Raw genomic sequence first — 26,018 nt, forward strand, 5'->3', positions numbered from 1 at the left:
CTCTTTTAGACTACATTCACCATCAGGGTGACAAAGCATCTACCAAACTACTTGACTGCCTATCAAGTCAAAGAAGAAAAATACGTTTTTTTTAAATAATTGCAGCACACACATAATTTATTCCATTAGTAACTTTTTCTCCTCCCATTTTAACAGTTTTGAAACTTAATAATAATAATTAATGGAAAGAAAATATGCTCCTTACCTTCTGGAGCCTGTAATAATGGACAGGCACATCCTCCAAAAGGCAAGCCTCTTTAATAAACCTCAGCAACCCCTCTTTAGGAGTCAGTCCGTGCTGCTCTTTGTGCATTTCTGGAACGTGCTTCAAAATGTAATCACAGCCCCTTTTGTTAATTACCTATGTAGAACAAAGCAAATGTTATTGCACGTTTTAGTTAAAGCCCTAAACAACCACAATTAATATAGTCACATGGGCTAGAAAACACATTTGTCACCTTGTATTGCCAACACTGCAGTGCTCCATCTCCACAGCAGCACTCCTACAGGTCAAAACTACCGTACTGGTTACACACAAGTTAAGCACATGAAATGAAATATAATAAAATAGTTGTTATTTGCTCTTTTTTTAAACTGATTGTTTTAAATGTTTATTTACAAGAGTTAAAAACACAAGAATGTATGGGACAAATAATGGCTGTGCAGCTCATCAAACCCATTCTAGTCCTGCCATAATTACTATTACTATCCCTGACAGACAGCATTCCAGGGAGTGGAAGGCAAAGTGCAACCAAAGTAGTCAGCGATAATTTTTTTCAGCAGTGCAATTATAGATTTTGTCCTTCCAATTTTTTTTTTATTCGTTCATGGGATGTGGGCGTCGCTGGTGAGGCCAGCATTTATTGCCCATCCTTAATTGCCCTGGAGAAGGTGGTGGTGAGCTGCCTTCTTGAACCGCTGCAGTTGGTGTGGTGAAGGTTCTCCCACAGTGCTGTTAGGAAGGGAGTTCCAGGATTTTGACCCAGCGACGATGAAGGAACAGCGATATATTTCCAAGTCGGGATGGTGTGTGACTTGGAAGGGAACATGCAGGTGGTGTTGTTCCCATGTGGCTGCTGCTCTTGTCCTTCTAGGTGGTAGAGATCGTGGGTTTGGGAGGTGCTGTCGAAGAAGCCTTGGCGAGTTGCTGCAGTGCATCCTGTGGATGGTACACACTGCAGCCACTGTGCGCCGGTGGTGAAGGGAGTGAATGTTTAGAGTGGTGGATGGGGTGCCAATCAAGCGGGCTGCTTTGTCCTGGATGGTGTCGAGCTTCTTGAGTGTTGTTGGAGCTGCACTCATCCAGGCAAATGGAGAGTATTCCATCACACTCCTGACTTGTGCCTTGTAGATGGTGGAAAGGCTTTGGGGAGTCAGGAGGTGAGTCACTCACCGCAGAATACCCAGCCTCTGACCTGCTCTTGTAGCCACAGTATTTATATGGCTGGTCCAGTTAAGTTTCTGGTCAATGGTGACCCCCAGGATGTTGATGGGGGGGATTTGGCGATGGTAACGCCGTTGAATGTCAAGGGGAGGTGGTTAGACTCTCTCTTGTTGGAGATGGTCATTGCCTGGCACTTGTCTGGCGCGAATGTTACTTGCCACATATTTGGAAAGAACATTTCGAGTTAACAAGATTAGGATAAAGTTCAGGTGCTCACAGTTCTCAGACTGGTAGAGACGATGTGTTAAAAGCACTACACAAATCATGTTAGCTTAAATATGATTTTTATTTTTTTCCCTATAGTGTGGTAGTACCAATACACTGCATGACAAGACCGGGCATTAATAAGTCATGTGACATCCCTTTGTAATTCACCACCTCAAAGATTATATTCTGCCAGGCTGCATGGAAACACAAGATGGTAGGGAGAGTATTAGGGTGCATTATAGAGAAACCCTAGGGTTGCAAAGCGTTTCTGCTTCACAGCAACTTAAAGATGGAGTATAACTCTGGAGTCAGGTCCTCACCTGACTCTGGAGCCCAATGGGATGGGAGTTCCTGAAGGAGGCAGTCTCACATCACTTGGCTTTATTACCTCATGGAGTGTAACTCCAGTATGATGTAAAACCTGTCTTTAAAGTGCTCGTGTGGGGGGAGGGGGGATCTGTTGGATCTTCTGTGCACTTCTTAACCTACCCAGAATTGATTTAAACCTTGAGAGAGTACAGATGCTTCTACCCGTGCTCTCAAAACATTAAACCTTTAACCGCCGAGAAGGAAGCTCTGTTCATGAGTGCAAGAACACGTATACAGAACTGTTGCTGTGAAGGAGAATGCCAAATCAGGGCCAGGCCTTACTGGAACAAATAGCTGCAGTATAAATGCACTCTTGTAGGTTATAATCCAATTTCGGAGTCTGCATGATTAACAAACTACTTGAGCTTCATTCTTGCGGTTTATGATGTCACCTGAATCTTCAATTAGATCCACCCCACCCGTTCTGTGTCCTCTTTGCCATGAGCAAAACCAGCATGACTTAATACTGTGCACTCACAAGAATGATTTCTGTATTCTGACCCAAAATGTAGCCTTTCTTGTTTACAACTGTCAGATCTGCAGAATGTCACCAGATACACTTGGAACTCAAACAGGACATATCACTCATTGCCTGCACACGTACTGTGGGTGAGCAAAGCAGTTCCGCTTCAGAAAGGAGAGGGAAAACAGGTTTGTGGGGATCTACTTTTGTTTGATTGTTCTACCTGATCGCAACGGAATGCCAAAAGTAAATGCCAGATAGTTAAGTCTTTTTTTAAAACTCTTGAACCGATTTGGAAACAACTTGTTTACTGACTGATGTTTTGTTGATTTGTCTGCTTTTTCCCTTTTTAAAAAAAAATATTACAGTATTGGCTTATTCTTCAGTTTTTCCAGTAAATCTGCATCTGATAAAAATTTTACTTTGAGACTTTTGTGGAAAAAAAGAAAGTTTTGCCCCTGCAACATTTTGTCCAAGAAATTTGAAATCACTAAAAGGACACATGTTTTGCTTCCCTTGATAATCTTGTTCCCACTGCCCCTCCTCGCACTGGCCCAAAAATCGGGCCCTGCTCCTCTCCCAGATTAGCCCTGGTGTCATTCCTGTTCAAGACTCCATCCTCACCCACTCCCTGTTGCCACCGCCCCCCAGGTCTTCGCTATAAAAATGAATCCACCTGCTCTTCGGGCTGTTCCTGGCCCCAATCCAAAAGTCATTCTCCCGCCTCATGAAATATCAGTTCTACTTCTCCCTGACTTCCCACCCTGAGTAGGCCAGAACAGGCTGGGACTTAAAAGGGCTGGGTTAGTTGAGGTGGATGGGGGGGGTTGAGTTCTGTTTATGATTAGTCAACAGGCCGGGCTGCAGGCTCCGCTCCTGGTCACTGACCCACTGCTCCACTGCTATGTTCTGTTAACTTGGGCACTGACACTCAGCAGCCACTGGTCTGTAGGGAGAAAGGTTTTTATAAGCCCTTTGAAAAGGTTTAAAGTTTGTTACGGTTCTGGGTGGGATGAGGCCGGTGTTTCTGTGATTCTTGTTGGAACGGAATGTGCTTTGGGGTCTGAATCAAAAGCGAAAACACCCTGTTGTGTTCATTATGTCCCTTCACTGTGTCTTCCATACTAAAGTATTTATTAGAATCTTTTTCAATAAAAGCTTCATTTAATTTAACTCCAGTACCTAATTATATCAGCAAGTAGGACAGTAATTCTCTTCTGTTTGCATGGCATGCAGGATAAGAACCAGACTTTTTTTTTCCATTGACACATGTAATCGAGAAGCTAATGTTATTTTAGTATTAAAAAAATGTGGTGTTACGCAACATTGGATCAACCATAACTTGTGTATAGATGAAGGGCAAAAACATTCTTTGTGCCAGACATGGCTTAGTTCTTGGACTTGATTTGAATAATATGTAGTTTGTGTACTTGAGCTATGACCTCCATTCCATGGGATTGATGGAACAAAAGGGAAACTTGATGGAGAAGTTCAAGGGAAAAAAAGCATACGGCTTGAAACTTACTGAGCAAATGTCAGCAAGCAGTGGTTTATAGATATGATGTGGCTGGTGCCACTGTTTGTTTCATATAAGTCACCGGTCCCTAGTGTGTATGTTGTATAATCTAATCCCAGCTATTACATTTTTACTTATTATATTGGATAAAACTAATTTTTTTACATCTATTATCTTATTAAAAATCTTGCAATTACATTCAGTCTACAAAACCTCAAATAATGAAAGAATTTAAGAAACAAAAATCAAATAAATTATTCTTACCCATTGAGGGAAATAATTCTGAGGCTCGAAATATTTTCCAAGGTGCACATTCTTTTTGTATTTCCCCAAGTCAGCCTGCAATGCATATGCTGTAAGCAAAAAATAGACTTCCTCTTTGCTTGTGCACCGCGAGCTTAAAACTTGCTCTTTTAGTTGACAATAATAGAAGTGTCTTGCCTTCTTGTCGCTGCAGGGATATGGAGAATTTTTACAAGAATTAAGTAATGAACTAAACAGCTGTTTATGTAAGTAACATGCATTCAAAGAATATTTTATAAACATAGAATTGTAACCTGGCTCATGAATGTTGTGTGTAACTGAACCATGGAGACCAGAAAGGTCCCGGACTCGATGCCCGGCCTATGCTGCGTTAACTGGTCCCAGTTGGAGCAGTGGCAGGGGTCTCGGCACTCCTGAGAATGTAGGTGGGAGAAAAAAAACAAGCTGACAGGGATCCTTCTCTTGATTGCTATCCAATGACAACCCCCAACCTTGCTGGATAATGCTCGTGTTGGATGTCCGGTGAGGATCAAGTTTGGCTGTGCTGTATCCCAACAGTCATCGTTTGCACATGAGAAAACAACCACTTGGAGGAGGTGAAAAGTAACGGTCACCTACGGATCTGAACCTTAACGTACAAGTGACGCCTTCAAGAGAGGAAGGGGAAAGGGGAGGAAAATGGCCAATAAATTGGGGAAAGAATTCTATAAAATCAGTCAGTGACTTATACCACAAGGATTTCAAGCCCCCCATCCCATCCATCATATGCAGCACAGCTAAACAGTAGGCCTAACTACTAAGCAGGGAGCCAAAATGAAAGAACCCATAAAATTATCTTCATTTAAAACAGCTGCCAGGTGCTAAAATAAAACAAAAAATATGCTGGAAATGCAGTTATTTTTCAGCTCACAAGCACTACTTTGTTTGACAATCAGCAACCATCAGCGATCTACAAAATCACTTCCAGCACAGGTGTGCCTTTTTTTCTTTCACATAATTATTATGAACAAACGAGGCAACGGAAGCAGCCATTTTTGACAGACAGGATGCTGAGCAGCCCCACAGCAGGTGTACATTTGTTACTGACAGGTTCTCTTATTTTCATTAAAAAAAACTCAATAATTTAATCTTAATACACAAAGTCTGGACCATGGAAAGTGCTCCACGGAAATTGTTACTGAATAGATATGCTTTTTTTGTAACCCAACTACTAAATAGAAACTCTGTACCTTATTACTTTTCCATTTTCAACATAGTACTGCACCCTTAAACAAACAACGAATGGAGCCCCAAACTTCTCATTGTTCTGTTAAAAAAGGAAAAGGGAGGGAAGAAGGAAGCGGCATCATTATAACATAACCAAACGTTTTTGCCGAAGTTAAAGCGCCGATTTACCCGCACAGTGGGAACGGGGTGGGTTCGGGTCAGATGCCCGTTTTGCACCCCCGCCCGACTTTACTCTCCATTATTTATATTCTCTAGTTCTTCATTCCTGGTCTGATTTGAAGTAACCTTCTCTGTTTACGCTATCACAGTTACACTTTCGTTTATATAGCGCCTTTAACATTAACAAAACACCCCAAACCGTCACATTTGGGGTCAAGCCTCAACAGAAGTTGGAGAAGGACTATGGAAGGTGGCCAAAGGTACTCTTGAAGAGGTAAGTTTTGAAGAATGATTTTGAAGGTGAGGAGAAACTTCACAAGAAGAAGAGGCTCAGGAAGGGAGTTCCAGAGCATGGATGGGGGCCAGATAGTTAAAAGCTCAGCTACCAATTTTCAGCACCCATCAAGCACTCCCAGCTCAGGTAAAGCACGGTTAGATTCAGAGTAAAGCTTTTGTTTCCCTACCTCAACAATATGCTTCAGCCCCAAAATCACAAGAGCCCCCACCCTCCCTTATTACAGCAGTATGATATTTTACCATCATCCATATCAGCCGTTCTGTGAGGTCTCGAATGAATTTGCTTATTTAGGTGTTGTGAGCCCATGCTCACTAAGAACTGGGCTGAGAGGTCCTTACAGTCTTACAGCAGACAGGAGGTTTTCATCCCATTAATCCATGCGGCGTTCACACACAAAAGATCAGGATCTACCCTACTATGCCACCCAATTTCTCAAATTTAAAAAAACACACATGCCTTTTAGTACAAACTATTTCCAGTTACACAAAAAACACACACATAGGGCTCAAGTTTAAAAGCAAATAAAACCGGCGGGACGATAATTAAACCACTAAATCAACTAGTTAAAGTCGTTAAAAAATGAATAAATGTAATTTAGATTGAAGGCAAGCGATTTCAACGCGGCCTCAACATGTTTCCCGTGCTGTGTGAAACACACCATGGTGAAGCCAGCAGCCATTTGGACATTTAAATGCCTGTTTGAAGATGGGGACAGGTGAGTTATTGCAGCAGGGCACACAGTTCTCTCAGACAAACTTTTGGCTGAGAGATCTTTGTGTTTAGACTGAAAATTCTTGGTTTACACTCAGCCACATGTAGCTCCACAACACGGTGCTGTGCCACAGGCACCTGCACAAGAGCACAGAGGGACCAACGTCGCAGGAGGCACTACCCTCGTCAGAGGGTCTACAGACCGAGGTTCAGCTTCCTGAACCCCTCGGAGGAGCAGTGCATATGGAGGCTGAGATATGGTCGCAGACATCTGCAGCCTCCTTCATGCCGAGTTGCTCCCGTCTGGGCCTCTCATTACCCGTCGCAGTTAAAGTGACCACTGCCCTCAACTTCTTCGCCTCTGGATCATTCCAGGGTGCCACCAGTGACATCGCCGGGGTCTCTCAGTCGTCTGCACACAAGTGCATCAGGCAGGTCACGACGGCTTGTTTCGCAGGGCCTCGCAGTACGTCAACTTCCCCATGGACAACCTCATCCGAGAGGGTAGTAGGATTCCACTCTGTGGCTGACTTCCCACGGGTGCAGGGTGCAATCGATTGCATGTATATACCAATCCGAGCACCTCCACACGAGCCAGGACTGTTCATCAACAGAAAGGGGTATCACTCCCATCAACGTTCAGCTTGTTTGTGACCACCGCAAAAGATTTCTTCACCTGTGCATCAGGTTCCCTGGCAGCTGCCATGATTCGTCATTATGAGGGAATCCAACATACCGGGCCTCTTCCACGCACTGAACAACCATAGGGGTTGGCTCCTCGAGGTTAGGGGATATCCCCTGAACACGTGGCTCATGAAACCTCTGAGGAACCCCATCAGCGAGCAACAGCATTGATACAACGACAGCCACATCGCCACCAGGTCTATAACTGAGCATGCGATAGGGCTGCTGAAGATGTGATTTCGGTGCCTCGATCGTTGTGGGGGAGCACTTCAATGCGCACCAGCGAGAGTGGGTCGCATTATAGTAGTGTGTTGTGTCCTGCACAACATGACTCAACAGAGGGGTACCGGTTGAGGAGGCCCCATACCCTCATCTACCATCCACATCTGCCATCCACATTGAGGAGGAGCAGGAGCAGGAGGAGGATGAACCCATGGGCAGAGCAGCGGCTCACCTGGCTGCTCGTGAGGCCAGGGAGTCACTAATATGTGAACAGTTCTCATAAGATCAGAAAGTGACAAGAATCCAGTCCTCACACCACCTGGAAAGAGCAGCGCCAACACCAGCCCCCCCCCACCCCCACCCCCCACCACCGCACAAAACAATCCTGCAACTACACATACACCCACTGTTAATTGACCCACCGGGTGGCATCAAGTGTTGCTGTTCACGTGAAGCACATGAAAGGGCGCTATCACAAAAGCCAGTCAAAAATGGGCAAGACGTGGCAGTAGTGGTGAGAATGATAACATTTAATGTGCCTTTAACAAAAAACAAATACCAGTGGAAAAACATGACAGTCTGTCAGACACCCTTGTGCATACCCTTCATGATCACAAATCCTTAGCCTTGCCCTTCCTACCGCTTCTACGTGGTACATCCCCTGTGGCTACAGCAGAGGTAGTGGCAGGTTGCTCATGTCCATGGCTGGACTGCTTAGATGCTTTCGGCATACGCCCTCTGGATTTTGGAGCCTGTGAGGACCCCTCCAAAGACTGCTCCACTTGCATCTGTGCAGCGGCAGACTCGGCCACCAGGAGAGGAGGCAGCATTGTGGGTACTGGTTGAGAGGGGAGGCAACGGGTGAGATGTGGGAGCGCTTTGAGTGGTGTCCCCACTTCCATGTCCCCTTTCGCCATCATCCCTCTCCTGGACCAGGCCCACATCACTCCTACCACCCTGCTGGAGTACAGTTTGGAGGAAAAGTATGATGCCTTGGAAGCCCAGTTGTAAAGTATCTGACTGCCTGTTTAAGGCAGCAGAATGTTGTTCACCATGAGTCCAAATGTCTGTTGTCAGAGCCTGAATAGACTCATTTGTGAGCCATGCTTGAAACTCAACGGAGGCTAGCCTTCTCTCCATTGCAGACATTCCCGCACTTACCTGCGACACTATCTCAGACAGTTCTGTAGTTCCTTGCGACACTATTTCAGACATTTCAGCAGTTATATGCAACACTAGCTCAGACGGTTGCTCACATCCTTGCGACACTATCTGGCACCTGTTACAGTACCTAGCAAATGTGCTGTTGTCCCTCGATCGTTCTCCTTTTAAAGGATGGCTCCCAGGGTTCAACATCTGCGTCCAACTGAGCAAAGCTTGGAGAGGAGTGCGCCCACCGACGCGGACACTCCACAGCTGCCCCTGCCACCAGTGTCTGCTCTTGTTCACTTGTGTGTGGTGATTCACCAGGTACCAACCCAACTAACTGACTACTAGGACCCACCGAGGTGTGAGTATCTGCGCTGGTGGATGGCTCGCTCAGATGTGATGGTGCGCCCTCAGAGGTCAGGAGCTCCTCTGAGGAATCGCGCTCTGCCGTCACTGTGGTAAGGGAACAGAAGGCAATATTAAGCATCATCACAGATGTGTCATGTTGCGATGAGCATACTGAGGTGTTCAACACTGTTAACTCAGCATTGTTAACATCAATTCATGTTGTGTGTGATGAATGCTAAAGTTGTGTCAGCAGACATTTGTGGGGTGCCAGTATCAGCGTCCCCGACGGACAGGCACTCGAGGGTGCGGCTGATCTGCAGGGCCTCCTCCTCCGCGTCTGTGTGGACCACTATTTGTTGTGGCCACCCTCCAGTCCTCACCCTCTCGCGTGCATTTTGCACTCTCCTCCTAGAAGGGGAGAAAGTACAAACGTGAGTGAGTGATGGTGAAGTGGCCAATTAATGAATGCATTGCATTGGGTGAGGCTGACCATGAAAGAAATGTATCAGAGGGTGACTATAAGACGGAGACAGCACATTGGATCAGGATTGGGGTGAGTGGTAGTGGGGGGTGGGGGGGGGTGGTCACAAATGGGGAGGTGAGGAAGTGCAGGTAAGTTGAGGATGAGCCTTAAGTGGGTGTGAGGAGTGATGTGATGGAGTAGTCTTGGTAGTGCAGAATGAGTTGGGGATGGGGGTGGTGATGGTGGTGGTGATGTGCACCACGGAATGCAGGAGAATCATTAAGTGTACTCACTTTTGCTGACCTAGTTAGGTCATTGAAACCCTTCCTGTACTGGAAGCCAGGCCTTCTTGGTGGCAGAGGCAGGGCACTTCCTCCTGTTAGCCGGGTAAAATAGTTCCCTCCTCCTCCTCACCCCAGCCAGTAGCAGCTGAAGTGAGGCATCGCTGAATCTTGGAGCAGCCTTGCCCCTCTACTACTTCATTGGGTCTTCTGGCTCTTTGCTGCAGCAAAATCCATTGGAGCAATGGCCCTTTAAATCTAGACCCTGCAGCTGACAGCCTGTCATGCGGGTGCGCAGTCCGCCCACTGCGCAGGTTTCGGACGGCAAACCCGGAAAGAAGAGTAATGGCCACCAATTAAGTCGCGATCGCGTGGGGAAAGGTAAGTTTTTATTAGTTGGGTTTGCCGCATGCCCATCGATTTTTTTTTTTTTTTTTTTTTTTCCCCGCCGCCCTTTTAAAATTGAGCCCATAAAATCCACAGTTTTATTATTCTATAATAAGGAATGCAGGAACTCCAACTAGGCTATCCCAAAAACTCAAAGATTACAGTTGCTACAAAAGTACCAAATAATAAATAAATAAAGCTTACTTTGCTAATTTCTTTCTTCCATTCCTTGGGAAAATATTTAGTGAGCTTCTGCTCCAAGTCAACGAAAATGTGTTCATTGTCTAAAAACATGAAAATAACACTTCAGTTACCCTCTGTGAGAGCAATTACAAGAGTGGCAGCCAGCCCAGCCTGGTGTGTAGCTTAACATCTCATTGCAAACAAGAAACTGAACATTTAGTGTATATCAAACTTTCTAAAATGTTTTTTTTTAAAAACAAAAACTCATCAAATACCTGGCTTCAGCATTTCACTGTGACTGAATTGTCCAGTTTTGAATAGTACAATTTGTGCACTGTTAGTGTCTACACCACCAACAGGAAATAACTTTAGAATCCAGTTGCTCTCAGGAGAAATTTCTTTATCCATAGTGTTAAGAATGTGGAACTCACTACCAAAAGGATTGGTTGAGGTGAATAGCATAGATGCATATAGGGGAAAGCTAGATAAGTACATGAGGGAGAAAGGAATAGAAGAATATGCTGAAACGGTGAGCTGAAGAGGGGTGGGAGAAGGCTCATGTGGAGCATAAACCCTGGCATAGACCACTTGGGCCGAATGGCCGGTTTCTGTGCTGTAGTCTCTACGAACTTCCATGTAATACTAATGCATTACTCTGGTATGTATGCATTATACTATTTACACACTTTGAACCACATGTATTTCCAAGAATCATTTGGGGCAGTGCTAATTACTCTATCTCGTTCTATGCTCCATTGATTTAAAATTTGTAATGGGCTAGTCACGGAATCAGATTTGGATGTCTCCTTACCGCACTCGTAAGTAATTTTTACAAGAGTACAAGGGGCGGTGAGGGGGGGAGTTGTATAAACATAAAGGCCTTGAAATTAAATTGTGAGGTACTAACATTCACACAGGCCATTCTCGATCCAACAAGTCCATCCATTTTTCTGAGAACAATCCCACTTATTCCTCTTACCATAATCCTTTGATCACTTCTCTCTCCAGAAATGCATTAATGGTCTCTTGAACCAATTTATATTGTCCACTTCAGTGTCCTAACCCGATATCTTGAGCTCTACAACTCTGCTACCTTTGTGAGAAAGTATTGTCTGACTTTTCTTCTTGCACCTTGCTAATTTTGAATTGTGCTCCCTAGCATTTGAACCCTTAAACCTAATGAACAATTTCCCCAGATTAACTTGGTCAATTCCTTTAGAATCTTGAATACTTAAATTAGATCACCTTGAAGTCTCCTCTTTTCCAAAGAAAGCAAGCACAACTTCCCTAATCTTTTCTCATAATGTAAATTCCCAATATATCTGTAATCTCTGCCATCCTTTCAAGGGTAGTATGATCCTTCCTACCAGAATATCAGACATAAGGTCTGGCCAATGCCTTATATTGCAACAAACGACCTCTCTTAATTTGCACTCTATCCCTCTGCTAAAGCAATCCAGTACCAATTTGTCATCTGAAAAAACTGTAGCCCATCATTGTGCTGACAGTGTTACAGATTTATCCACTATAATCCCCAAATTTTTTTCCTGATCAACACAATGTACCACTGTTCCATTTAAGATATACCCATCTATTGGTTTCTTGCCCTTGTACTATTTGGCACTTTTCCACATTGAATTGCATAAGCCATATATTGGCCCAATTACATAGGGGATCTAATTTCTTCTGAATGTAGTTTCATTTTTCATTATTATTTGTCTCATCTCCAATTCAAATGTACAGATTTTTCTTCTCAAAGTCATTAATATAAATTAAAAATAGCAAAGGTCCCGGCACCATTCCCTGCAGTACTCCATTTTAAACCTCTTTCCAACCTAAAAAAAGTCCCACTTATGGCTACTCTCCATTTTCTATTTGCAAGTCAATTCTCCATCCAGCACCACACTTTACTTCCTATTCAATAGCTCCTCACCTTAGCTGCTAATAGTCAATATTCAAAACTTTTAATTCTGAAGGTAAATCTCACAGACGACAACTTACATTTATATAGTGACATTAATGTAGAAGAACATCCCAAAATGCTTTCACCTACAGCGGATGGTCCTTCTCTGACCAGCTGCAGCCATCAGTGCTTCTCCAAACCCCTTTTCCTCATTCGAGCACATAATCCTTTACCAAATCACTCCCTCTATTTCAATATCCCTCTTGCCTGTTAACATCCATAGGCCATTTCCTCAATCAAATCTCCTCTCTCCTGACTGACCTGTCTTTGCATCAAACAAGTTTCCATCCTCTGTGATTTTAACCTTCACTTGAACTCTCCTTCACCTTCCTCCACCAGCCTCAACCTCACATCAACTCCCCACTCACATTCAGTGGCCAAGCCCTTGACCTCATCATCACACATGGTCTCAACAAAGCTCCCTCCGATCACTTCCTTATCTCTATTCTTCTATCCAGCCCCACTGCTTACCCAACCCCTCTATACTGTCACTTTCCATTCCCGGGAAAAAAAACTACCCCAAAATTCTCTCTCTCATGCCCTTTCTAAATCTGACTTCCCCCGCCTATGGCCTGCCACCTATGACAACATGGGCACCGTCGTCGAGTTTCTCCACAACCATCTGGCTTGCACGTTCAACATCCTTGTAGCCTCAGATACTGTTGTAACTCCCTTGGTATAATACACATTGTCACAGTTCCAAATCAGCAGACCATAAGCTTGAATGCACTTGGCATTCACTTGGCCTGGCTGTCCACCAGCAGCTCTAGCAGGATTTACTACTTCAAGATCATCCGGAACAAAAAACAACTTCAAACTCCTTTTCTCCACTACTAACCATTTCCTCATACTTCCTCCCACCTCACCTCAGACTTGTCCAAAATTGATGGTAGAGTAGTGTAGTGGTTTTGTTACTGGATTAGTAAGCCAGAGGCCTGGACAAATAATCCTCTAACACCATAAGAACATAAGAAATAGGAGCAGGAGTAGGCCAATCGGCCCCTCGAGCCTGCTCCGCCATTCAATAAGATCATGGCTGATCTGATCCTAACCTCAAATCTAAATTCATGTCCAATTTCCTGCCCGCTCCCCGTAACCCCTAATTCCCTTTACTTCTAGGAAACTGTCTATTTCTGTTTTAAATTTATTTAATGATGTAGCTTCCACAGCTTCCTGGGGCAGCAAATTCCACAGACCTACTACCCTCTGAGTGAAGAAGTTTCTCCTCATCTCAGTTTTGAAAGAGCAGCCCCTTATTCTAAGATTATGCCCCCTAGTTCTAGTTTCACCCATCCTTGGGAACATCCTTACCGCATCCACCCGATCAAGCCCCTTCACAATCTTATATGTTTCAATAAGATCGCCTCTCTTCTCCTCGCCCCTCACACCCACCGCTCCACCATCAGGAGGCACTCATTATGCTCTTGCCCTGCCACTTCTTTCAAAAAAACTCTTCAAAACTCTCCTCTTTGATTGTGCCTTCAGTCCTTTGATTATCCACCTGAGCATCTCCATTCCCCTCCTGGATCCACCCGATCCTTTCTATTAATGTGCTCTGAGACATCCTCCTTCACATGAGCACTATACAAATGCAAGTAGCAGTTGCTGAAAATCTGAGTACATCATATCAGCTTCATTTCCTCGTCGTAATGTCTTTGAAAAACTCCAGCAATTTAGTTAAACAGGGCCTTAACATTCCTGAACCTATGCTGACTGTACTGTAACAAATTCAGCTTTTTCCAAGCATTCCTGCTAGATCTCTCAAAATTGTTTCAAAGACTTTATAACAAATGTTAAACTTACTGATCTGCGATTTCAAAATGTATTTTGACCCCTTTTTAGAATGAGGGAGTTATGTTAGCCACTTTCCAATTCTCAGGAAACATTCCCCAATTTAAGTACTTTCAAAAATTGTTAGTTAAAACTTCAACAATTTCAGTTGCTATCTCCTTTAAGACTTGAGGGTGCCAGTTCTCTGGACCCAGGTACTTTGTCTTCAAGGCCATGTAATCTTCAACCCTATACAACTTTCAGTGTTTACATATTGTTTAGTCCCTCCTTTAACATTCCTGAAAATCTAATATCTGACCAGGTCAATTTTCCTTCCTTTTTCGTGGTAACGTAAGAAATGAACTAACTATTAAATAACAGTGCTATTTTTCCAGATTCCAGCATTTTAAAATAATCCAATACTTTATTTCTTCATTTTTAAAATCCTTTACAGCAGTGGCCTAGTAGGAAAGGCACTGTTGAGCATTGTACAAAGCCATATGACCAGAAGGGTACAGGTTCATCAGTTCCCAATCTGTGCTAAGTAAGCTAATCTTAGCAGGTGCAGCAGTCAAGGTTCTGCACCACACCCTTCACCCCCTCCCCCCGAGTTAGGGAGGGAAAACTTCTGTCAAGGCTCCTGCTCCTGATCACTCAGCAATAGCTCCTGTTGGAAAATGTGCATTGTGGATGACTGATAAGGACAGGATCAGGCTCAGCCAGGATGCCTCCTATAACCAAATACTCTTGGTCTGGCTCATACATGCTGAATGGGCCACTTGGATAAGGTAGCAAAGGGCTGTTGGCACCCGTGGAACTGTATACCGTCAAAAGTCAATAGCGGGGGAAGAAAGAAAAACACTTCACTGTTATTCAAGATGTGCTCAATGTTTATCCTGGCTTATTAGCTTTTTTTAAACCTGCTGTCACTTAATCTTTACTCAGTCCTCCTGCCACTAGATTCCTCGTTACTTTTGAAAGCCTTCAGCTTATTTCTAATACTACTCTTTACATCCTTACTTAACCACACTACCCTCCATTACCCTGTAGTCACTTTTGATTAAAGTTCAGCAACATTCCTTAAATACTTCTCAATTTTCCACTGTAGATTTGCCAATTAACCTTAAAAAAAACTTGATTTTGTTACATTGAAGTCTGCTGTTTTAAAATCTAACATTTTTGTGTCACTCTCCTTTTTGCAGTTCTACTGATTTTATAAATCACTGAATCCTAAATCCTCTACTTACCAAAGATTGGATCCAGGATAGTTGTTGGCCACGTTGGCCATTTCTCAGATTGAATAAGGAAACAATCCTGTACCAGCTCTACAGACATGCACTCCTCTCATTTTTCCTCTGCTGTTTTCCCAGTGAATGTCTAGCTAAACGCAATCGACCATAATTAACATCCTGGCCTTTCTACAGGTTTCACTACCAAAACATTTCCCAGTATATCCTCTCCCCTTTACTAGCCTTCAGCACCATCTGTCAACAGGCATTTCTTACTTCAAGCATAATCCTCCTGATGACACAGGGCCTTCAGTTAGTTATCCTATAGCCTGAGGTAGATTCATAAATATTTTAATAAAACAGTCAGAATTGGAAAGCACTTTTCGTGGGCAACCGCTGAGACACCTGCAGATAAACATACTTGCATTCAGAATACTGATGCACAAAATCTCATCCTATCACTTCCAATTATCCAAAATTCCAGATTCTGCTATCAGACTGAAAATGAATCAATCTGATCCAAAATGAGAAACATCCTCCAATTAACTGGGTTCTCAGTACTCAGCACATCGATTCTAAGTTGTGTAACACGTGCCAGTCATTCAATGCCCATTTTAAGAAAAAACTACATTTTTGCACAATTAAATATTTTAATTTTGACTACATTAACTTGTACAAATAATACAAAAAAAAGCAGTCTACAAAATTTGTGATCCAAGCACAGAATTTTTCATCAAATTGTATTTACTTGGATTTTACTACAACTCCTTCAGACTAAAACTCGCTAAAAGAGCCCGATCAATTTGAGCAGACAAGTCCCGATTAAGTGATCGTGAAGCTTTTACTTTCCATTAATTCTGTACAAGCAAAAACCACTGTCAAACTTATTTTTATTCCATTTTGATTGTTAAAAGCCACATCATTCTCCCTAAACCACTCTTACTACCCCTCTGACAGCTGCTATTTAAATGTTTAACAAATAAATTGATAGCATGATCAGCACTTTTTTTTGCTCTGGCATTAATACATGAAAGTTTAAATTTATTAAAGCTGATCCAGACAGACCAGCAAGGTCCAAGGTTTGATTCTTAGTCTGTGCTGAGTTAGCTGACCTCACCCAAGGCAGTAGTGGGTACTGGAATTGGCCTCATTATGCCAGGGTTAGGGAACGGGAGAGAGAAAAAAAAATCAGCCAGTGTGCCTGATCCCAATCACCATCCAGTGACCCTTGCTGTAAAGGGCGAGCACAATGATGTCAAACAAGGTTGGGATTAGGCTTGGCTATGATGGCCCCATGACCGAATGGTTAGGCCCGCACATAAAGGATGGCCTTTTGGGTGAGATACTAAAAGGATGTCAGGGCTTATGGAACCATACCCCACAAAGAGTTATCACCTCAGGAGAAGGCAGATAATTGAAAAGAAAAAGAAAAAAAACAGTCTTAAAGCAACATGATCTATGACTCTATTCATCGCCCCCTGATTAAAGGAATGCCATTCTACATTCCAGGCTTAATGAACATATCACTGGACTTCATGCTTGTGGTGAGCTGTTACATGGATGAAAACAACCTGTTTTCATAATGGCTATTTACCTATGTGGCTATTAAACTCTACAAACTTTAAGAACTTTAAATTGCAGATTCTGTAACATTGCATCTGAAGTCATTAAGTACTCTCTGATAGACAGGTGTTAAGTAGTCACAATACTTTTCTGCTTTCAAAATGCAGTGAGGTTATCCATGCAAAATTTTGCCCCATTTTCTTTCCCCACAAAATCTTCTCCCCTCACCTGATCTGATAATGTTGCATACTCATAAGTTCTCTTTATGGTTCAACTGGTTAAGGCAGTGAGTAGCTGAGTCCTACAGATTAGACAGATCCCAGGTTCAATCCCTGGTTAGTGCTGAGTAGCAGATCTCGACTGGGGAGGGAGTTGGGATGGTAGAATAGGCCGCAGTGCCCCAGGGTTAAGGAGATTTTTTTTTTAAAAGCCAGAATTCCTGCCGCTGGCTGCTATACAAGGCCGTTCCCTGCTGGATCTGCATGCGTGGATGTCGGGGGAGGACAGGATCTGGCTCAGCTGCAATGCCCCTGTATTCGAATGCCAAATAGGCTCACACATGCAGAATGGCTATTCGAACATTGTACTGGAAAGAGACTGGTGCCCATGGTACTGTACCCCAGCAAGAGGTCCAAGAAAAAGGGGTAAAAAAATGGTTATACATTTCCCTGAATAACATCAAGTAAGCTTTAGATTTATAGAATAAGGAACATAGGAACATGAGGAGGCCATTCAGCCCCCAAGCCAGTTCCGCCATTTAATTAGATCATGGCTGATCTGTATCTTAATTCCATTTGCCCGACTAAGTTCCATATTCCTTAATGTCCTTACCTAACAAAACTCTATCAATATCTGTTTTGAAATTTTCAGTTGATCCCTAGCCTCAACAGCTTTTTGAGGGAGAGTTCTAGATTTCCACCACCCTTTGTGTGAAGAAGTGCTTCCTGACATCGCCTCTGAACGTCCTAGCTCTAATTTTAAGGTTATGCCCCCTTGTTCTGGACTCACCCACCAGAGGAAATAGTTTCTCTCTATCTACCCTATCAAATCGTTTAATCAACTTAAACACCTCAATTAGATCACCCCTTAATCTTCTATACTCAAGGGAATACAAGCCTAGTCTATGCAACCTGTCCTCATAAACTAACCCTTTTAGCCCTGGTATTATTCTGGTGAATCTGCACTACATCCCCTCCAAGGCCAGTATATCCTCCTGAGGTGTGGTGCCCAGAACTGAACGCCATACTCCAGATGCAGTCTAACCAGAGCTTTATACAAAAACATTAGAAATGTATTGTGGCTACCAAGCACTTGTTTGTCAGAAGTACTTGATGAATTCAGATGTAATGTAGTGCTTACATTAGCCTGAATAGGGAAGCATTAGAAACTTGATTATTTCCTTATTAATCATAAGCAAAGCCCCTCAGAAAAATAAATGGTTACACTAATCATAGATGTTATAGACAAAACAAGTACATAAATATGTAGTGCTACTGTAAAAGATCAAAACAAGAGTTTGGCAAGAATCATCTCTTGGCTAATCCATTCCCTTATTCTTATTTTCTCACCAAAACAAGAAACCAAAAAGCCTTAATATATTGAACCACAGCTTACTTTGTACCACACTCAGACCAAAGAAGTGACCATCCCTGATCTTCAGCATATCACAAACTTGATTGTAGAGATCCTGACCCGTAGCTTTTACCTACAAACAAACATATATGTCAGAACAACAGAGGTGCAGCATGAAGCTTCAAACAAGCAACCTAGTCAGTCTGCTTCCAGCTCAATGTAACACTATACTGGAAGGTACTCTCAGTGACTGAAGAAACTTAACAAAGCGGTGTAATTACTCAACAACTTGAAAAACACAATAATTGCCGCATTCAGAAGTGATGACAATGTGGAATTAGTAATGCACACTGCCAATCATTACTGAAGCTGCATGACTGCTCAGGATTACCAAAGTTCAGAAGCTACTGGAAGCCTATTTTTGGATCAATGGGAGCAAGAGTTACCACCCAAATTGAAGTGACCACCACAGTCTCTGTTTTCTGGGATGGGTAATAAGCATTGCATTAGTTAGATTTGCTCAGTATTTTCTTGTACGAGATCGACCTTTGTGAGTTAAGTGTAATTTGTTATTTCAAAAAGGACAGTAATTTGGCAAACTATTCTGAATAATGGGGAGGAGGAAGGGGAGAGGATGCGTATTCATTTTTGTTTGAATTGTTTTTTTAGTAATTACTGACCAACAGACAAGAGCTGGCATCAGACTAGCTACTGAAAGTCCCTTATAAATAATCCACACCCTTTAAATGTCTTCAGAATTCCAGATGTCTGGGTCAACTGCAGGATTTCGTCGGCAGCCTCTACGCTTAAATGCACAGCTATTCAGCAGTCATATAGCATGACCCTGAGGTACCTTAAGTGACTTTGAAAGTTCTATTGCTTCCAATTAAAATCATTTTATTGAGGAATTGCAATATGCAGTGGGATAGGCACTGGCCATTTGCCTCTGGGATCTGGGTTTCAGTCCAGCCTAGATGAGGTAATGGCCTCTGGTGTCTGTTGGCAGCAAGGGACCCAAGTCAAATGAGTCTGTTCGGTTTCCACTGAGCTCCTTGTGGAGGTGATTCCACAGCACTAAGTTGTTCCTAATCTGGCACTATCAATTTCAGTGGATAACTGTTGTGGGAAACGATGCAGCAGGAGGTGTTGCTCTGGGGTTGGGGCTGCGGCATATGCTATACTTCACCTGGCAGTGCTTGATACTGACATTGTGCCCCTGATATTTATGGGAGGGCGGGGAGGGAGCGGGGGTGCATGTCTGTGGCCAGGAATCCCCGTAATACCGGGAAGGTGGAGGTATAACAGCAGGATTGAAGGCTGGCCGGCTGCTGGGCGGGAAAGCCAGTGGTAGTAGGCCGCAGCCAGGGACCACTGGAGATGGTCCCCGGCAATCGGAGAAGATCAGGGGTTGGTTGTAGGCGGCTCGGAGCACAGAAGTGAGGAGGGAAGGAGGGAGAGATCACGGGGAAGAGATCGTGGGGGGGAGGGGAGTGATCACGGGAATGTCGGAAGATTGGTGGGGGGGGTCGGAAGATCGTGGGGGGTATCTGAAGATCGCGGGGAGGGAGAGATCGCGGCAGAAGGTTTTCTTGAGGGGTCAGGGGAAGCACTCCTGCTCCTCCCGGCTCCAAGCAGTGCTGAAAAAGCACTTACTCCAGCACTTGCCGGAATCAACTGTTTCCACCTCCTTTCAGCTGCTAGGTTTTACCGAACCCTGGGAAACACTGTCCGCAGCAGTTAAATTCGAATGGCTCCCAAAATCTGAGGAACTGAGCCTCAATTAAATATTATAATTACTGATCAGTGTAGAAGAACAGAGGGACCTTGGAGTGCATGTCCACAGATCCCTGAAGGTAGCAGGACAGGTAGATAAGGTGGTTAAGAAAGCATATGGGATACTTTCCTTTATTAGCCGAGGCATAAAATATAAAAGCAGGGAGGTTATGCTAGAACTGCATAAAACACTAGTTAGGCCACAGCTAGAGTACTGCGTACAGTTCTGGGTACCACATTATAGGAAAAATGTGATTGCACTAGAGAGGGTACAGAGGAGACTTACGAGGATGTTGCCCGGACTGGAGAATTTTAGCTATGAGGAAAGATTGGATAGGCTGGGGTTGTTTTCTTTAGAACAGAGGAGGCTGTGGGGAGATTTAATTGAGGTGTATAAAATTATGAGGGGCCTAGATAGAGTGGATAGGAAGGACCTATTTCCCTTAGCAGAGAGCTCAATAACCAGGGGGCATAGATTTAAAGAAATTGGTAGAAGGATTAGAGTAGGAGTTGAGAAATTTTTTCACCAAGAGGGTGGTGGGGGGTCTGGAACTCACTGCTTGAAAGGGTGGTAGAGCCAGAAACCCTCATCGCATTTAAAAAGTACTTAGATATGCACTTGAAGTGCAGTAACCTACAAGGCTACGGACCATGAGCTAGAAAGTGGGATTAGGCTGGATTGCTCTTTTTCAGCATGCACAGACACGATGGGCCGAATGACCTCCTTCTGTGCCGTAAATTTCTATGATTCTATGACCCGCCTCTCCAGAGCGGGTTACTCGGACACCCCCAAATGCACTGGAGTTAAAGCGGAATTAGGCGGGTTCGCGGCGGGTTGGGGTCGGGTTTCACATTTTTATCAATTTGATACCCCCCTCCCCCCGCTCATCATGGTGTCCAAAATGAAAAGAGCTCCTTTCTCCCCTGATTTAGCAATCCTGAACTTGAACATAAAAACAACAAAAAGGATTCTATTCTTAACCCCTGCATTCTTGTCAATGTAAAGCTATCAGAGCGAACAATACAGTTGCTGAATATTTGCAACTGGCCCGTGAAGTGTTAACTGACCACACATTTTGAAAACTGTATTTCAAAGACAGGACGTAGGTGTATTCATTGATAAGTAGCAGTATTCATGTGTTAAACATGCAGTAAGCAACAGAACTGCGTCTGTGAGATGGATTACATTACATTACAACAGTGACTACACTTCAAAAGTACTTCATTGGCTGTAAAGCACTTTGAATCAAAGAATCATAGAAAGGTTACAGCATGGAAGGAGGCCATTCGGCCCATCAAGTCCACACCGGCTCTATGCAAGAGCAATCCAGTTAGTCCCACTCCCCCGCCCTTTCCCCGTAGCCCTGCAAATTTTTTCCTTTCAAGTACTTATCCAGTTCCCTTTTGAAGGCCATGATTGAATCTGTCTCCACCACCCCCTCGGGCAGTGCATTCTAGATCCTAACCACTCGCTGTGTAAAAAAGCTTTTCCTCATGTCACCTTTTGGTTCTTTTGCCAATCACCTTAAATCTATGTCCTCTGGTCCTTGACCCTTCTGCCAATGGGAACAGTTTCTCTCTATCTACTCTGTCTAGACCCTTCATGATTTTGAATACCTCTATCAAATCTCCTCGCAACCGCCTCTGTTCCAAGGAGAACAACCCCAGCTTCTCCAGTCTTTCCACATAACTAAAGTCCCTCATCCCTGGAATCATTCTAGTAAATCTCTTCTGCGCCCTTTCTAAGGCCTTTACATCTTTCCTGAAGTGTGGTGCCCAGAACTGGACACAATACTCCAGTTGTGGTCGAACCAGTGTTTTATAAAGGTTCATCATGACGTCCATACTTTTGTACTCTGTGCCTCTATTTATAAAGCCCAGGATCCCGTATGCTTTTTAACCACTTTCTCAACCTGCCCTGCCACCTTCAACGATTTGTGCACATATACCCCCAGATCTCTCCGTTCCCTTTTAGAGTTGTGCCCTCTAGTTTATATTGTCTCTCCTCGTTCTTCCTACCGAAATGTATCGCTTCACATTTTTCTGAGTTAAATTTCATCTGCCATGTGTCCGCCCATGCCACCAGCCTGTCTATATCCTCTTGAAGTCTATCACCATCCTCCTCACTATTTACTACCCTTCCAAGTTTTGTGTTATCTGCAAATTTTGAAATTGTGCCCTGTACACCCTAGTCCAAGTCATTGATATATATCAAGAAAAGCAGTGGTCCCAGCACTGACCCCTGGGAAACAGCACTGTACACCTTCCTCCAGTCCGAAAAACAACCGTTCACCATTACTCTCTGTTTCCTGTCCCTTAGCCAATTCTGTATCCATGTTGCTACTGTCCCGTTTATTCCATGGGCTGTCATCTTGATGATAAGCCTACTGTGCAGCACTTTATCAAATGCCTTTTGAAAATCCATATACATCACATCAACTGCATTGCCCTCATCAACCCTCTCTGTTACTTCATCAAAAAACTCTATCAGGTTAGTTAAACACGATTTGCCTTTAACAAATCCGTGCTGGCTTTCCCTAATCAATCCACCCTCGTCCAAGTGACTGTTAATTCTGTCCCGGATTATCGTTTCTAAAAGTTTCCCCACCACTGAGGTTAAACTGACTGGTCTATAGTTGCTGGGTTTATCCTTACACCCTTTTTTGAACAAGGGTGTAACATTTGCAATTCTCCAGACCTCTGGCACAACCCCATATCTACGAATGTTTGGAAGATTATGGCCAGTACCTCTGCAATTTCCACCCTTACTTCCCTCAGCAGCTTAGGATGCATCCCATTAGAACTGGGTGACTTACCTACTTTAAGTACAGCTAGCCTTTCAAGTACTCTTCTTTATCAATTTTTAGCCCATCCAGTATCTCAACTATATTTGGGACATCCTGAGGTCATGAAAGGTGCTATATAAATGCAAGTCAGTCTTTAGTTCCTTCTTTACACCATGAAAAGAGATGTTCCAAGAATACTGCAGAATTCCTAAACAATCAGGTTGAAAATACATGAATGAGCAACATCGATGTATGAACTCCTCAAGATATACCCACGGCAATGAGCCTTTGTGGAACTTTGAACATATATCTCATGCTAACACCGGAGCGGAAAGAAAAACTGGATGTAAACCCATCACTGACTGACGGGAAAGGGGTCGATTTAAGTATAAATCCATGACAGTGGTAAACTCGAGAGGAGGGCCCTTTCTGGACATAAAAATCCCTGCAAATGTTGAAATCCAAATAAAAAGTGAATGCTGGAAATACACAGCAGGTTAGTCAGCATCTGAAGAGAAAAAAAGACAGGGTGACTTTACAGGTAGACCCCACTAGTCAGGGTTAACATTGACCCATCTTTTCAGATGGACATTTTCTGTTTTTACTTCAGCTGTTTCTAGAATTCTGCTTTTTTCAAACATGTGAAGTGGCTTTATTCCATAGCCTGAAGATACCTACTGGAATCACAATAACCATTCCACCATCAAGAATATGGCAAGAGTTCTACTCCAATAGAATGCGCCCGGGAGTGACCCAACGTTGTGGAAAACAATGATGGAGTAGATTCGTATAGATAAAGAAACTCATTTTTAAAAGTTTGGTTATGAGTGTGATTAGCCGGCATTCATGCATCATTAACTATATCAATGAAGCATTTCCATTTAATTTTTAAACAAAAACATTTAAATATTTTTTGCTTCAGCCTTCTCATTTTTAACACAGAGCTGAGATTCTCAGAAAACCCTCAAACCCTGATGGTCAGCATGTAGCCGTAACATTAGGTTTTCCAGAGAAATCGTCCAGCAAAAGGTTAATGCAAAGACAAAGCTGGCACAATAATTTTAGTGACAACTATTTTCTGAGGTTTTGGCTACATCACAGAAATAATTCATTGTGTGAGATTTGTTTCAACATCATAAAGTGCTATATAAACACATGCATTTATTTATTATGATTATGAGTAAAGGTCAAAAGATATTCAGATGTATACTTCACAGGCAAAGTTATGCCTCAAGCTGTAAAATCTCCATTAACATTCTAGAGCATTATTCATATGTTCCTTTAAAATGCTCACAGCTTAGGATGCAAGGAAGCTACAACAGGCCTTAGCGTGCCTGCCCTACAAGGGAAAATATTTTAAAAATAAGCCAGGAGTCTCATTCATGACTGCTAGCCAGTGATTCCTGACAGAAAATGCTGTGTGCAGATATGTGGTGAGGATATTATAGGGCTCATCTGTGATGTCCTCCATTTTTGAATAGCCTGCGACCACTCACCATTTAGGTTCACACATGAAAAATGCTCACCTGAGTGGTGAAGGGACTGCAGTACGCCACTGTTGGACTATACCTCAGCATGAGTGGAGGGAGAGAAAGTTGAAGAGGGGAAAAATACTCAAAGCAATGAACATTACTGATGTTAGACTGCAGTCAGTGTAACCTGTGTGCAGGTTCAAATATGAAAAGTTTGATCCGATGATTTGTGAAATTAAAATTATTGTGTAACCCGTGAATTGCAACAGGTTTAAAAAAACCCTCAGCTCCCAATGGCTCCATGAATAAATACAACGTAAAAGAGACAAGTGAGATGAGGAGAATTTTTTTTATGCAGTTATGATCTGGAATGCACTGCCTGAAAGGATAGTCATGATGTGGAGATGCCGGTGATGGACTGGGGTTGACAATTGTAAACAATTTTACAACACCAAGTTATAGTCCAGCAATTTTATTTTAAATTCACAAGCTTTCGGAGGCTTCCTCCTTCGTCAGGTGAACGATGTTCACCTGACGAAGGAGGAAGCCTCCGAAAGCTTGTGAATTTAAAATAAAATTGCTGGACTATAACTTGGTGTTGTAAAATTGTTTACAATTGAAAGGATAGTGGAAGCAGATTCAATAGTAACTTAAAAAGGGGAATTGGATAAATACTTAAAGGGGAAAAAATTGCAGGGCTATGGGGAAAGAGCAAGGGAGTGGGACAAATTGGATAGCTCTTTCAAAGAGCCAGCCCAGGCACAATGGGTCGAATGGCCTCCTTCTGTGCTGTAAGATTCTATGATTCTATGGTCTGATCATGAGCTGCATCGACCAGGAAAGTCACTACACTGCGCCGAGGCTGCAGCAGGAGGTGGAGGAAACAAAAAAAAACAGCCAGGGATCCTGCTCCTGATCACTATCTAACAACCCCTGCAGGAAGATGCATGCGTGGGATGTCAGGTAAAGTCAGGATCGGGCTTGGTTCTGGTTCTCCCCACCCACTGCTGAATAGCCTGCCAATACTCACTGTCAAGACTCGCATGAAGAACAGCCACTAGGGCCTGGTAGCAGAGAGCACCCGTAGAACTGTACCCCAGCATAAGGCACCACCCTATAGGAGAGGACAGGAGGGAATGTGGGGAAAAGAGAGCAAAGAACTGCAGTGCCCCACCACTAATGAATTGACATTTTTCTGCTTTTAACAGTTCTCATCATGGTAAATAAATTAATGAGTAAAACGCAATCACTAAATTCATGTTTTCATGGGCAATATTTAATTAACCCTAACAAATTTCTTCTAAAAAAAGAACAAAATTTACTTATTGATTTAAAATCAGGAAATAAAAAACAAGCGTTAGTCTCCAACAGATGATAACAATATTAAGAGTTAGATAACTATTACAAACTGAATATTTAGAGAAATGTAAACACGCATGAAGAAACAATCCACATTGTTTTGGTTGCTGCCTCTCACTCTAATCTTATCTGCAATGCTGGAAGTACAGCTGTCGG

General features: G+C 43.2%; 1 protein-coding gene across 1 annotated transcript in view; it reads right to left on the reverse strand.

The window, feature by feature from the left end:
* Positions 1-26,018, reverse strand: part of zgc:172136 (uncharacterized protein LOC566376 homolog) — an 89,541-nt gene that overhangs the window by 18,942 nt on the left and 44,581 nt on the right. The window contains exons 3-7 of the mRNA XM_067988607.1: positions 18,515-18,605; positions 10,397-10,476; positions 5,493-5,569; positions 4,264-4,450; positions 206-361 (exon numbers count right to left, since the gene is read on the reverse strand). Coding sequence (XP_067844708.1) covers positions 206-361; positions 4,264-4,450; positions 5,493-5,569; positions 10,397-10,476; positions 18,515-18,605 — 591 coding nt within the window. The remainder of the gene's footprint in view (positions 1-205; positions 362-4,263; positions 4,451-5,492; positions 5,570-10,396; positions 10,477-18,514; positions 18,606-26,018) is intronic.

Source organism: Heptranchias perlo, chromosome 8 (genome assembly GCF_035084215.1).
Source record: "Heptranchias perlo isolate sHepPer1 chromosome 8, sHepPer1.hap1, whole genome shotgun sequence".
Lineage (NCBI taxonomy): Eukaryota > Metazoa > Chordata > Chondrichthyes > Hexanchiformes > Hexanchidae > Heptranchias > Heptranchias perlo.